The following is a 16,301-nucleotide window of genomic DNA, read 5'->3' on the forward strand; positions in this document are numbered from 1 at the left end:
TATTTTCTATTATTTATCAATAAATGTAATTGAGTAACTATTAAACAGTTAAATATCTCTTATATAAAATAATTCAGAATCCATAAATTGTTGGGAACAGATTCTGAAAACTCTATCCCTCGGTAAAATCAAAACACCTTGTTTCATCGAGACAGGTGACTCGAATGAAAATAAAATTATCTTATAGTTTTGCGCAGACTTTCTGTTTATTGAGAACAGTAAATGGAAGTAAGTTTTAATTAATAAGACATCAAAAAAGGTAGTTTGTCATTTTTTTCCAACTCCACTGTAAATTGTGTGTTTTTGTCAAAACTATTTAAATGTTTACGGAAAAGGTCTAAGGAATCTAAAGCGTGTTTCCAAATGCAAACCACATCGTCCATGAATCTGCCCCAGAAACAAGGAGAGAGCCTAAAACTGTGTATAGCGTAGGTTTCAATAGAGTCCATGAAAATATTTGCCAACAAAGGAGAGAGGGATTCCCCCATAGGCAAACCACATACCTACTTGTAAAATTCTCCTTTAAAACAAAAAGAACATTCATTTACCAGGCTAACCAACTCCATAATGACAACAATATCCAAACTAGATAATGTCACATCTTGTATCAAATCAAAGTGCTTTTGTAATCTAATCTTTAATATATCTTCCAAATTTTTTACATTACAATTCAAAAATATGGAAACCACATCAAAACTGAAAAGAATTGAATTCTTCTCCAATGCCAAACTTTTCAACTTATTAGTAAGATCAGTCAAATTTTCAAACATGATTTTTGCGTTCCTTAGAGAGAAAGCAATGCTACAGATAACCACTTTCCTAGTTTTGAAACAGGTGACGAAAAATTGATACAATGGGACGGAGGGGGATCTAGTCTTATGAATTTTGGGTAGACCATGGATCTTGGATGTGGAATAAGCGCTTGGATAAAATTTAGAATAAAATTGTGGGGTAATGTGTAAATTAATTTTCAGTGACTCCAATTCCTTTCTTGTCAACTTTACATATTTATCCGTAGGATCAAAATCTAGTTTTTTTGTAAGTAATGGTATCAGCAATAATGGTATTCATTTGTCAATCATAATCAAAAGTGTCCATAATCACAATAGTGTTGCCTTTATCTGCTCTAATGAAAGTAAGTGCATTAACCTTTTTCAAATCAGAAAGTATGATAATGCTATTTTTTGTTATACCTCTTTCAATTTTCCTCATTTGAAAAGTATTTAGTTTCCCTATGATCTCGGTTCTAAATTCCTGAGGAGCCACGACTCTATTAACAGAAGCCATAATTCCTGACTCCACCTTTGAAATTATTTTCGAATCAGAAATGGGTATTGCAAAACAGAATATAGAACCCTTCGACAAAACTTCCTCCTGTTGACTACCAAGAGGCTTTGATGACAAATTCTTAATGGCAGGACCCAGAGAAAAGTGAGGATAAAAAACATCCAAATCCTGGATGTTCTCAAACAAAATTTTATTAAACGTGTTGGCCAAACGATCCTTTGACAAATGGAAATCATGATGAAAACATCTAACTGCCATTTCCTTAATTCTCAGAAATATGTCACATGGAAGGTTATGCTTTAAAACCTTTTCGACAAAATTTAAGTCTTTGAACAGCTTAAAATGTCTTTGTTTTTGCTCAGAAGTCAATTTTTTTTAGTTTATATTCGTTTTCAATGCCAAAATGGGTATTTATTTAAAAAGATTTCGGAATCACTGATTCTTTCTTGCAATTTTTTAAGAAAATTTATCGATTTAACAGATTTGCATGTTTTTTAACCGAAGGAAAATTATAATTGACAGAGGTGACTAATTGTTGCCCGTACATTTGACGAATGAAAGTTCTTAAGATAAACTGGCCAGCCATGACAAAAAAAAAACAATAAAGAGAGAAAATCTCAATGAACAAACAACAAACGAGACAGCGAGAAGTGGGGCCGTAGGCACGTCAAGCAGCCAGATAGAAAAAATAACATTGGATGTTGGTTATGTTTGTTGGTCAATGGTTATAATTGTTGGTTATGTTGGTTATGTTTTTTGTCTGTTGGTTATGGCTGTTGGTTGTTGGCTATGCTTGTTGGTTTTTGGTTATTATGGTTATGATTAATTTTTGTAGGTTATGTTTGTTGTTTATGTGGTTTGGTTGTTATGTTTGTTGCTTCTTGGTTATGATTCTTGGGTTTGGTAATGTTTGTTGGTTATATTTGATGGTTATGTTGGTTGTTGATTATGCTGGTTATGTTTGTTGGCTGTTGGTTATGTTTGTTTGTTGGTTGTTGGTTATGTTTTTGTGATACCTCTTTCAATTTTGCTCATATTAAAAGTATTTAGTTTCCCTATGATCTTGGTTCTAAGTTCCTGAGGAGCCTCGTCTCTATCAATAGAAGCCATAATTTCTGACTCGACCTTTGATTTTGTTTTCAAATAAGAAATGGGTATTGGAAAACAGAACATAGAACTCTTCGACGAAACTTCTTCTTGTTGACTACCAAGAGGTTTAGATGACAAATTCTTAATGGCAAGACCCAGACAAAAGTGAGCATAAAAAACATCTGAATCCTGGATGTTCTCAAACAAAAGTTTATTAAACGTGTTGGCCAAACGATCCTTTGACAAATGGAAATCATGGTGAAAGCATCTAACTGCCATTTCCTTAATTCTCAGAAAAATGTCAGATTGAAGGTTATTCTTATAAATATTTTCGACAAAATTTAGGTCTTTGAACAACTTAAAATGTCTTTGTTTTTGCTCAGAAGTCACATGATTTAAAGCTATTAGACTCAGTTTGTTTTTTAATTTTGATTCATTTTCAATGCCAAAATGAGTATTTATTTTAAAAGATTTCGGAATCATTGATTCTTTCTTGCAATTTTTAACAAAGTTTGTTGATTTAACAAATTTGCATGTTTTTTAACCAAAGTAAAATTATAATTGATAGAAGTGACTAAATGTTGCCCGTAGATTTTACGAATTATAATTCTTAAGATGAACTGGTCAGCCATAAAAAAAACAACAAAGAGAGAAAAACTAAATAAACAAACAAAAAACAAGACTGCGAGAAGTGGGGCCGTAGGCACGTCAAGCAGCCAAATAGGGAAATTAACATTGGATGTTGATTATGTTTGTTTGTTAAGGGTTATAATTGTTGGTTATGTTTGTTATGTTTTTTGGTTATGGCTGTTTGTTGTTGGTTATGTTTGTTGGTTGTTGGTTGTGTTGGTTATGATTAATATTAGTAGTTTATGTTTGTTGTTTTTTTGTTATGTTTTTTGATGTTTATTTTTTTTTATTCTTGGTTATGATTCTTGGGTTTGTTTATGTTTGTAGGTTATATTTGTTGGTTATGTTGGTTGTTGATTATTTTGGTTATGTTTGTTGGCTATTGGTTATGTCTGTTTGTTGGTTGTTGTTTATGATTGTAGTTCATGTTTTGTTGCTTATGTTTTGTTGGTTATGATTCCTGGTTTTTGTTCATGGTTGTTGGTTATGTTTGTTGGTTATGATTATTGTTTGCTGGTTTTTGGTTATATTTGTTAGTTCTTGGTTATGTTTGTTTGTTGGTTATGATTGTTGGTTTTTGGCTATGTTTGTTCGTCATAAACGTTGGTTGTTGGTTATGTTTGTTCGTTGTTGATTATGTTTGTTGGTTAGGATTAATGGTTGATGGTTATGATTTTTTTATGTTGGCAGCTGATTATGTGGTTTGTTGGTTATGTTTGATGGTCTTTGGCTATGTTTGTTGGTTTTATTGGTTGGTTATGGTGGTTGGTCCTGTTTGTTGGTTGTTGGTTATGTTTGTTGTTTGCTGGTTCTGTTTGTTGGTTATGTTGGTCATGTTTGTTTATTTTGACTGTTGGTTGTTGGATGAAGGTTTGGATATATTTGAAAATAAATAGAGTTACTACCCAATGCCTCCCCAGGTGGTAGAAGCCATATTGTTTTCCCCCTATAGGTATCTAGACGTTTGTAAGGAATCGTGTCCAAACATGCCTCCTCAGGTGGTAGAAACCTGAAACCATTTTTATTGATCGAGAGTAAGTTTTTTTCTGGAAATGGGACAGTCAGCATTGAAATGGATGCTTATTAACTATTAAATATTGGAAGTGCTGATGAAACGGGACCTAGAGTGCCTAAGGTCGCGGTGAAAATTACAAGGGGTTTCCGGCTAACCCTAGAGTGGGGTAAGATGTTTGCTGGATATGTTAAAACATTAAGCAAATTCAAGTTGGAAGAACAATTATACTTTGTGGCTAAGGTGAATATAGTGCATATACAGAGACTACATGATGGATTAAATGCGCTGGTGAAATATATTGAACAGATAAATCTATAGTAAACGGTTAGTCTGTATTTGCTAGTGAGAGTGTTAAAATGGATATGTTTGAGAATCATAAAATCGTACGTAATCCAATAAAATTGGAAAAATGTTTGTTTTGATGATGACTCGATATTCTATCGAGGGTATACAGATATTCAATTAAATCTACATTTTTTATTAAAAGTAGAGTTGAGCGTTTCTAAATTTAGAAATTTCAGAACAAACAGCTGATTCAAAAATTTGGAAAGTTCGCTATATCACACACCAAAACAGTGGTTCACCCCGCTCGCCAAAGACCCGTGTAAGCTATTGATTGGTTGATCTTCTCAGGTTTCATGAAAAGTAACATGCAGAAATACTTTTAATTTATCAATGTTCATAGATTTACCTGAGGTGTATTTAAAGGAACAAGATAACAGAGAAGAAGATATATTCAAATCCGTATGCCAAAGAAAATATATAAAAGCAATGTATTTTGCTTCAAAGGCTATATTTCAAATACACTAGTGGCATTTTACTCGCGATATATTTCAATATTTGTAATAAGTATCACCATATCTAATTATAATCTTAACCTGGGGCTCGCCCATACTTAAATTTTGAATAATGGTTAATTTAATTGATAGGTTGACGATTCTCAAAGGGAGCCCACTGGATAGGAATGGGTTGATTGATAGTGTTCTGCATTGAGATTATGATATAAATGATAGTGTTGGATGTTCGGGTTCTCGGTATGCTTTTTTATTTGAGATGTTTTATTTTTGTTTTCTGTTGGTGAAACGCAGGAAACATGAAAAAACCTAGCACCATGAAAAGGAAGTAATTGACCCTCTCTCGACCATACCTTTTGTGCTTTCGCATTAAGTTATTCTGTTTTGATGTTCAAATGATTTTTTTTCGTTTTGATTACATTTGCTGTTAACTGCACACTTTTAGAGAGATTTACAGAGTATGTTTGGCCAATAGCACAACTGGTAGAAAAGAATATCCTCTAGTTTCTCAGATTTCAAGATGCACTACAAAATATAGACATAATTTGGCTAAAACTGGCATAGTTTTGGATGCTCAGAGAACATATTCATGGACGAAACGTTGGCAACTCTAGGCTTAATTAGAATTTTCTTATAATCGGTAGGTACTTCCCTCTTTTCAGAAATCATTTTCATATATAGCTCTCAAGCTGAGAGCGGAGACAAAGTAAAAAAAATATTGTCTATTAAAAATTGAGTGTGTTGAGTAACTCTTGTTGGATTGACGGTTAGATGGTAGATCTAGAGATGATCATGGAGAGGTCTTTCGTACTATTAGTAAGAGGAATGCCCAGGTTGATATTGAAGTCGCCCAGAGAAAAAAAAATACCACAGAATTTGAATTGTCAGTTTAATATACATATGCTCATATTTATTCTTTAAAATCTTGGTAATTTTTGATTTATTGAAGTTATAAAAGTAAAAACATTAAAAAAAAATGGCAGTAAAGCGCAAATTATGTCCTGGCCTTGAGAAGGCATATGAGTTGTGAACCTTAATAATGTTAGTTTCTGATCGTTTTGTGTTTGACTCGGTTATCTACTTTAATTTCTGTTCGTTTTGGGTTTCATTTATTTATTGATGCTGATTTGTGGTAGTTTTACACTTGGTAGATTATTTGATTCTATTTTTGCTAATTTTTGATTTATTGGTGTTCTTTGCTTTTCTTTGAAAATCTTATTTTATGGAAACAGTTTTTTTTAATTAATTTCTGCTCGTTTTATATTCACATAGTCTTTTTCAGGAAAACATAATTTTAAAGCTGATTGCCCTCCAATCACTTTTTACTCTTAAAAAGGGCACTAGAACGTTTAATTTCCAATCAAGTAAGCCCCTTTAAAATATTAATGATATTATTAGTTATGATAGAGCTACATATGATATTGTCCATATGCCCTTTTAATACTGGCATGCATATAGTTTTTCCGTTTAATTGAAACTCCCCCTAAACGTTCCCTAAGTTTCAACTTATTGCCCTTAGTGTCATTAGTTACAGTAACTGTAGAAGTAGTTTCAAAAGTATACCCATAGTGTCTTCTGGCTAGTCCAAAATCCGCCACAACTTACCCTGAAAGGTCTAACTTAATAATGTAAGCATTTATTGTGATATTGCTTTATCACCGTTTTGACAATCTACATGATTATAGTTTGCTTTGATTTAGTTCAACATCTGCCTAAATATTCCTTAAAAGATTCTCCTTAATACCCTTAGCTTAGGTAGGAGAGCAGTAGCTAGTAGCCGTATGTACATATCACTTGTTTTTTTTTCAAAATCCCCTTCAACACCCGATTACCTTTTTTTCAATTGATCTTCCCCTTTAAGTATTCTCTGAAATTTTTCTCTTAATACCCAAATCCATTCTTGAGATACGCCCTTGGCAATCTGCATGCACATAGTGTATTTTGATTTAGTTCACACTCCCCCTCAATATTCTGTCAAATTTTCAACGTCTTATGCTTAGCTTTAATTGTGCTAGTATCATAGTAGTAGTGGTAGTAGTGGGACCAGTAGTAACAGTATTGAGTATTATTAGTAGTAATAGTAACAGTATTAATAGCAGTACTAGTAGGTACATTTTGCCTTTTGGTCAACTGAATATTCCAATCATGATACTCCTGAAGTATCCACTTGATACGATAATCCGTTCCAAAAACATTGCTGATACGCCCGTATCAGCAATCTATATGCACATAATATGCTTTGATTTAGTTCAACATTTACTCAGATGTTTATTTTAATATCCTCAGCCTTAGTAATACCCGCTACAGAATTAGTAGTTTTAATTATGGTAGTGGCAGTAGTAGTAGTAGTTGTAGCGGCTTGTGGTAGCAGTGGAAGTAGTGGTAGTTGTATTATCATGCAAATACTGCCTTTTTAGTGAATTGATCATCTTTCTTATTATTTCCTGAAAGTTCCAAATTAACATACCCAGTCATTCCTGAATTATGCCATTTTGACAACCCATATACAGATAACATTTTGATTTAGTTCAAAACTCCCCTCAACATTCCTTGAAAGACTCACCTTAATGCCCTTCGTATTTTGGGAAAGCAGCAGTCAAACATGCGTACTTTTTCTCAATGACATATACAATATGAATAACAGAGAAAAAAGTGCCTAACTTACAGCCCTTGCCATGATGCCTCGGTGGGGGGGGGGTGTTGACATCCCCAAATACATAATTACTGAATCTTTGAATGCTGGAAAAATGATGTCTCAAAACTTTGTTTGGATGTTTTTTGGGGGGAAATGATGGACGTGGAAGGGAGGAGGGGCTGGTTGCTCTCAAATCTCTTTTGACTCTTAAAAAGGGCACTATAGCTTCCAATTTCAAATCAAGTGAATCTCGTTGGAAGGTTGTACGACCAGCTATTCCATAAAAACCTTATATGCCTCTAGGTCATGACTTACAGCCCTTGCCCCAGGGCTCTGGTGGGTTGTGTCAACCCTGGAGGCATTGTTATATGTTCTTCGGACTATTTTGTTTTAAAAAGAATATCCCACAATTTGAATCAGATGCCTTTCATGAAAAGAGGAGTAGTTAGGGGGGGGGACTAAATGGACTCCGTCACTTTGACTCTTAAAGGGGAGCTAGAACTTCAAATTTTAAAACAAATGAGCCACTTCTAAAGTTCATACAACCATCCCTTTCATAACAACCTGAAATTCCCCGGGATATAACTAATAGCCCGTGCTCCAGGCTCTGGTGCTTTGTTATATGATAAAAAAAAAGCCTTGTTATATGACTCAAAAGCCTTGTTATATGATCTTTAGACTATTTTGAATAAAATGGCTGTCTCAAAGTTTTTATTGTCTGCATTAAAATCAAAAACAAGAAGAACAATATGGAATTCTTTTCGCAAGACAGTGGATTTCTATATTTGAATGAATATTTCGGCACTATGTTCAAGGGCCATCCACAGCAAAACATAAATACAGCAACACATAAATATTTAGAAAAAAAGACTTACAATAACATACAACCATTAAAACTAAAATGAAAATTTAAAATAGTCACAGCATCCTTACTTCAGCGAAGTTGAACTTCCTGGTTCCAGGACTGAATGGTCCTGGTTGAACTTCGCTGAAGTAAGGATACTGGGACTGTTATAAAATTTTCATTTTAGTTTTAATAGTTGTATGTTATTGTATCTCTTTTCTTTTGAATATTTATATTTTGCTGAGGACAGCCCTTGGACATTCTTTTCGCAAGACAGTGGAATCCTATATTTGAATGAATATTTCGGCGCTATGTCCTCAGCAAAACATAAACATATAAAAGAAAAGACTTACAATAACGAATTAAAATCAAGTAGCTGTGGGCATCAAGCCATGGCTAATTGTAGAAAAAGCCAAAACAGATAGTCCGAGTGAGTTAGAGGCAAATCTGGGATAAGTCCTTTTTAGGATTGTATAAAAATGATGTCATTTTATTTGTTGATTAATTTAAAAAACTTTTTCCACAAAATAAGTTTTTCAAAGAAAAGTAAAGAACTCTATTAAACAAAAAAAGAGCAAAAATAAAATCAAATAATCTACCAAGCGTGAAACTACCACAAATCAGCATCGATAAATAAATGAAACACAAAACGAACAGAAATTGCCGTAAATAACAGAGTCAACCCCAAAACGAGCAGAAATTATCATAAGTTGAGCTCAAAGCCCCTATGCCTTCCCAAGGCCAGAACAAAATTTGCGCTTTACTGATAAAAATATAAATGTTTTTACTTTTATAACTTCAATAAATCAAATAATACTAATATTGTGATTACTAAATATCAGTATATGTATATTAAACTGACAATGCACATTCATTTGTATTTTTTTAGTAAAGTGCAAATTTTGTTCTGACCTTGGGAAGGCATAGGGGTTTTGCGGACTTGGACTGAGGGGTAGATGTCATCCCCAGACATAATTTTCAGACCATTCAACTACGTTGAAAAAATTGCGATCTCAAAATTTTGATTGGATGAGCTTGGGGGAAATGATGAGCTAAGAGCGCGTTGAGGGAGGCTGCTTTTTCTCAAATCATTTTTGACTATTAAAAAGGGCACAATAACTTTTGATTTCAAATGATCCCCAGCTGAAGTCTATACGACTAGCCATTCCATAAAACTTTTATATGCCCCCAGGGCATAACTTACGATCATTTTCCTAAGGCTCTGGGGGTTGTGCCAAACCTAGAGGCAATATTATATGTTCTTTGGACTATTTTCAATCAGATACGTTTGGTGAAAAGAGGGGTGGTCTGGGGGGGGGGGGGTTAATATCCCTACATCACCTTTGAGTCTTAAAAGAGAACTAGACCTTCCAGTTTCCAACCAAATGAGACTTCTAAGGTTTATACATCCTTTACGTAGAAACCTTAAATTCAAGTGGGGTATAACTTACGACCCTTGCCCTAGGGCTCTGGGGGTTGGTTTCAACCCCAGAAGCCCCTTTATATGATCTTTGAACTATCTTGAATAAAATTGGTATTTGAAAATTTGAATTGGATGCATTTCGGGAAAATGCGGCGTGTGTGTGGGGGGGGGAATGGCCCTTCGATTATTGTTACTCTTGAAAAGGGCACTAGAGCTTCTGATTACCAATACAATTGATCTGTTAGTGGAAATGATGGGCGGGGGCGGGGGGGCTGGTTGCCCTCCAATCACTTTCGATTATTATTTAGGGTACCAGCCCTTTCGATTTCCAATTGAATGAGCCCCTTTTCTGGTTTCAAAACAAAAATCAGAAGCTTCTAAAGTGTCAGTTTGGCATGGTGGCATTTTGAAAAGCCAGGTGATCATTTTTTTGTCAGGAACTGAAATCAGACACTTATTACTACCTGACATCGAAACTGTGCAGAAATGTGCTACAAAAATCATACTCGGTCCAAATCACGTGTCTTATTAGTCCACTCTCGAGTCGCTGAAAATTCCGTATCTCCGTGAGCGCCGATACGAACTAACGCTCAAGTTTGGACATTTGTTGCTCGCAAGTGAGAAGCACCGTTCTTTACTACCACCTCCTTGTACGGAAGGGTTTGCGAAAGCATAGGTTGGCTGGCCCCCAGCCCCCCATTGCACTTCCTGGCTGAAGGGCCACAAAACGGAGATCAGCACCGCCGGTTTGGACCTTAAGGGTCTAGTGCCGCATCCTTTACCTTTTTTTTCACCTACTTGTACAAAACGTGTGAATACCCAAATCAAAATCCAGCTGGAACCCCCATTGTGCCATGCAAACCGTTTCGTAAACTCTTTCGTCCTTTATTTTTGTTAGTGCATTTAATCGTTCGTAATTTAGTGCATTTAATCGATCGTTTTTTCACTTTAGTGACCAATGTTGTAAAAAAATAGCGCTATTTAGTTGTGGCCCAGGCCAAAGCTATGAAAGCTCTTTTTATTAAATAAATCTATTCTATTCTATCCTAATTTTACCAATTAATTATTCTTATTATTACACCGAAAAATACAGTGTCGCTAAATGCTAGTTGGCATTGATGTTTTTGTCAATACCTCAATAGTTTCTACTCTTATCAGTTACCCATACTCTACAATTTGTCATTGGATAATAGTCACAAGCAAGGCATGCTTGGTTCACCTGACACATAAATAGTATTGAATGAGCAAGAAATACAGCAGAAAAATACCATAAGCATAACCTAACATTAAAGTCGTAAAAAAAATAGAAATTTCATACTACATAGTAGCCTATTGCATTAATAAAGTAAAATTACGATGTATAAGTTTCCATTTCCATTGCCATAAAAAAAAGGATATTTTTCATCTTTTACGAGGAAGGAATACATCATGGCAAGACAATCCTGGCCAAGAGATGGACTGCTTTGCCAGTTTTGCGCATACCATTAATCTAATTTTTTAATCGATGATAGACTTAGAGCGCATCTAAATTTAGAAATTTCTGGAAACTGATCCAAAAATTTGGAAAACTTGATCTATCACACTCCAAAACAGTGGTTAATCCAACTCACCACAGATTCGTGCAAGCTATAGATTATTTTATTTTCTCGGCTTCCAGAAACTTAAAATGAAGATACATTTCATCATTCTTTTGGATATACCTGAGGTATATTGAAAAAGAACAAGATCAAAAAGGATGTTTTTATAATACAATCTATTCAAATTTTTAGGTAGAAGGAAATAGATGGTAGCAATGTAGTTCACTTAGAATATAATTCAAATATACTATTGGCATTCCACTTGCAATCAATCTTAATTACTTATTTAATACTCATGCCGGTCTGGCATTGAGAGCGTTTTCAGCCTCCTTCACGCAGGGTCGTCAGCCGCAAGGACCTCTGTATCTGACAGCGGAATTTCAGCCTAGTCCAGGACTTTCCCAAGTCTGTCGTTCTATTGGAATTTAGGCCTTCTTCTTTGACGTTTTCACCCGCTACTGACTGAGTCAGTCTTAAAGAATCTGAGCTGGAGTGTCGGCAACCAACCGCAGAAGATACTCGAATCGGCAGTGTCTGCTGGGCGGCCTGGTGTGAAAAGAGCGACTGAGAAGTCATACTTCGCAGACGGTCATTACTAAGCCAATTTTAATGGCTGTAAGAAATAACAGCGCTAACAATTCTAAGCTAAACTTAGATAATCAAACCATTTCAACCCAAATTTAAGAATTTATTCATTCTCCAATTACAGTAATAAATTTCAAGGTTAGAAAATGCATGGATCCATCCAAAAATAACCAATACAATTTTTCATCTTATTCACTTATAGAACACTTATTCACACTTGACAAAAAAATTCAACAGACCCTTAAGTATCCCCATAAAGATAAAGAATTATAACGTCTATACGCCATAACGAAATTATTTATAGCTCGTCCTTTTTTGGTCCACTAAACTCGTCATATGAAATATAGCCATCTCTATCTCTGTCTTCATTTTCAAAAATTTTTGAAACTACGTTATTTTTGTCAGATTGAAGCTGTTCAGCTCGAGACGGCTCATTTTCAGAGAGAACTTTAATAGACATGTCAATATATTTGGCCATCTGAAAAAAAAAGAAATAAATGAAAACAGTCGAAGGTGAAACCATGCTGAGCAAAATTTAAAGAAATGAAAAGCTAAAAAAAGGATTGGTAAAAAACAACTATCAAGCTGAATGAAGTGTAAAACGTCCGCATTTAAATACTGAAATAAAGTGCTTGATTCGTCAAGAAATGGAATCAGCAAATAAATTAGAGCCGAAAGAAGCAGATAAACCACGTAATAATACTCAGAAACCTACGCAACGAGAAAGGCTGGCACCTTAATTGCGTCTTACATCCCCAATCGTGTTTCATTTTCGTGTTCATAGGCGTGGAAACCCAGGCGGTTTCCAAGTGTATTTTAGAAGGTATAAATGTATCTCTTATTGCTTATGTAGATGATGTTTTCAACCCCAGCCGAACGGTACTGGCGTTTGAGAAAGTTTTTATTTTGAGTTGAGAATATTCAGAAATTAATCGCAAATTTAACACTGAAAAGCCAGAAATCGTACTATTCAACTGGATCCCAGTTCCTGGAGAATTTGAGGTTGATCTTGATGGAACATCGATTAATCCTGAACTGGAAATGAAATATCTTCGTCTCCAATCGATGACTCTCTCAAAGGGACTAGAAAACTCATCATCCGTCATTTCCCGCGCCAGACGTGCTGTGCCTACTGCAACATAGCATCTAATATACTTCGTTTTAATCGCCGGGTACTAGCTAAACGTTATAAAGCATATGCGCTTCCAAATTTTGTGTAGGCCTTTTCAGCGTGCCTTCTCGGCAATGGAAAAAAATTCCAGCGACTTTACTACCGGTATGCTAAGTATCTCCTTGGCCGCCCGAGGAGATACTTAGGCAAGTGATTATTGGCCCAAAAGGAGATATGGAGATTTTAATGTAAAAAATAATAGCTTCTGGATACTTTTGATGGGTCTCTTTCAAAAGTAGAGTGTATAGAAAGACCTTATTAAATCCCATTTTTGGACATAAAAATGCTCAAAAATGTTTATCTAAGTCCCCCCAGGACTAGATAAGTTAGAGGAAGCATTCTTGGGTTACTGGGAGAGTCAAAACAGGGAAACATTTATAGGAAATACAGACCTCATCTTTGGAGATAACGAACATGCAAAAATAAATTTGTAGTCAGATTTGTAGCGTTTGATGTTATAACTTTAAACTTAATGAAAATTATAAACTTGGAATCACCATAAAGAGCCAACTCCTTTAATGTTTTATATGTATCTTTATTTATTTTTTTTTTGCTTCTGAGATAGCTAGTTAATAGTTGTGTTTAGCAACATTCTTTAATAGGCTTATTTGCGAAAATTCAACTTTTTTCTAAAGCATTTTGAAGCTCAAAGCGAAAGAAATCAATTCCTGAGAATATAGGCTGTGTATACTTTAGTACAATTTTAATTTATGGAACATTTCGCAACACTTCCTGCAGTGAAAAAAGTAAACTTGTTTAAATTACTAATTGCGGTTCTGACGAAGAATTGCAATTCAGCTCCAATTCTTTCCTATATACCGCAGGGAAATAGATGTTACTGCTGCCATTGGCAGATGCGTTGAAGCTTATGCTTTACAAATCAATGGACGTCCATGGTGTTTCGTGTTATAACAGTAAATGTTTCCTTTTTCTTGTGTGTGTCATTATTGTGCTTGTTATGTGTATTGTGTCTGTGTAAATTTTGTGCTTGTGCGCTCACGTTATGAATTTAGATTTTGTTTTATTGGTCATTTTCTGTCCTTCTCTCTTTGTTTTCTCTTATACTCCGTTTCTTATTGTTTTTAACGACTGGTAATAAATAAATTCAACCCAATTATAATTCAAAAGTTGAAAATCTTCCCCAATGCAAAACATCAGCATGTTACAAGGAAATAAAAAGATTATCTGCCAAGGGTACTAACGGTGTAAATTTTGTTCCTGATCAAACACATGAAGATACTGGGAACCAATTAAACAAACATTTAACAAAAATTGTAGTCAGTCACTCCTTTGCCTAATCCGCTAACAATTTTCAGACGATTTTTAGCCAGCAGCATCAATAGACCGAATTGAAAAAAAAAAATTGAAATGAAAAAGTAGAACCCTATTGATTACCCAAGAGATTTACTAGAACCCCCCCCCCCCCCCGATAAGATTGACTGATATTTTTAGGGTCATTTCTACTAGTAATAATTACAGTCCCATTAGAAAACTTGTGACTTTACTCCTATTCCAAAAAAAGACTGAGCTGAATTTTAATGCAAAAAGACTGATAACTATAATGCCCACATTTAGTAGAATTTATAAAACATTTTAGCGAATTGGTTACGTTAGAATTGAACCAATATTTGGGCAAAATTTCAATATTTGAAGGGCGTTTGCTCTGATACAACATATTTTAATTAAAAAAATTACTCTCGGATTTTTCTGCAACTTACCACATACTACTTATTCGCAATAGTTTCTTTTTCTTTGATGTCTCTATTCAATAAATGCATTCTATAAAAGTTTCGCACGAACTGGGATACTAGACAAGTACTCGCGGATTTTTCTGCAAATCTAAATTACTATTATTGAATAATTACTTTATGAATTATTGAATTCATGAATTATTGAATCATTCAACCATGATAATGATGAATTATTGAATATTATTGAATATTTACTATTATTCGAAGTTGTAGTCATCATTAGAATTATTGCAAATTGAAAATATGAAAATTGGATGAGAGTATATTGAAGGCTTAAGCCTAGAAGAAATATTCGACAAGAGAGCCCAACAGAGCCGAAGTAGTTATTGAAAAAGCGACACAAGATTCAGATTCTTGACCAATGATTACGAACGAATGAAAAATAGTTAAATTTTCCCGTATTATTTTTTTTTTTTAGAATTTTTACCTCCTGTCCCTGAACAACTAAGCGTAATTAAAACTAGATTATCAAGAGTGACTATTACTTCTGATCTGAAGTGGGAGATACTCGCCGTACAGCTGGTGAAGAGAGGAAACACCAGCTTAAAATTAATTAAAATTAAGGAAAAATTTTGTTTTCCATAGGTCACCTTTTAAGAACTTATTCTACCTTTATTAGACCGATTTTGGAGTACGCTGACAAAGTACGATATTTTAATTTAACTGTGGAACAATCTAAGTATACTGGAAAAAACAACAACAGAAACTATCTCTTGTTATTATTTACCATAGCCCAAAATTCCATGTGCTGAACTGTTGGTTAAATTTGAACTACCTTTTTCGAGCAAAGAAGGCTGAATCTGTGTATGGATTTTGGGAGAGGAAATGCCAAGATAGCCATGTACTCCGTGATATTCTACCATCAGATTTTATTCCTAAACGACCAGGTTCAATTCCGAAGCTCACGGAAATAGACGCAAAACATGTACGGAACAAATAAACGTTGGCCCTGATTTCATATACATGTACAGCGTTACCTTTTATTAAACTGTTTTGTTTTTTCATATTTTTCTAATTATTTGTTATATTGACTGATTGTATTTATTGTATTAGATAGTTAACAACAGAAAGATGAGAACAGATACAAGAAACAAAAAGATGAGAAAAAAAAACAGAACACAAGATCAAACTAAATATAATGTTGTTAAAGTCATCAAACAGAAACTTGAAAAAGTGGATAAAAAAAAAATAATAATAACATAGAATCATGCTGAATATAATGTAGTACCCCAAAAGTCCTGAAACATACAGCTGAAAAAAAGATGAAAAATTAATACAAGACCGTATTGAGCATAATGTAGCTAGCTAACAGCTACGAAAAAAAGAGAAAGATGAGGAAGATAAAAAGATCAACCGTATCTGAGGAATGATAACATCAGGATAACAAAACAAATATAATATTCAACAATACAAAGCTAAACTAACACCAAGACAATAATAAAACTGATAATCATAAATAGAATTAAAGGATAAACCGAGCTAAATATAGTTTTTTCCATG

At 34.3% G+C, this 16,301-nt stretch overlaps 1 protein-coding gene across 2 annotated transcripts in view; it reads right to left on the bottom strand.

Moving 5' to 3' along the window:
• Positions 1 to 11,968: 11,968 nt before the first annotated feature.
• The window catches only part of Fkbp14 (peptidyl-prolyl cis-trans isomerase Fkb14), a 40,759-nt gene continuing 36,426 nt past the window's right edge, over positions 11,969 to 16,301 (bottom strand). Inside the window, exon 5 of one of the 2 annotated variants that reach the window (XM_089098352.1) lies at positions 11,969 to 12,357. In XM_089098352.1, coding sequence (XP_088954478.1) covers positions 12,178 to 12,357 — 180 coding nt within the window. In that variant the 3' untranslated portion in view covers positions 11,969 to 12,177. The remainder of the gene's footprint in view (positions 12,358 to 16,301) is intronic. The other variant, XM_089098353.1, reaches the window with a different exon arrangement.

Source organism: Artemia sp. Qi Xiang Cuo, chromosome 12 (genome assembly GCF_049724085.1).
Source record: "Artemia sp. Qi Xiang Cuo chromosome 12, ASM4972408v1, whole genome shotgun sequence".
Taxonomy (NCBI): Eukaryota; Metazoa; Arthropoda; class Branchiopoda; order Anostraca; family Artemiidae; genus Artemia; species Artemia sp. Qi Xiang Cuo.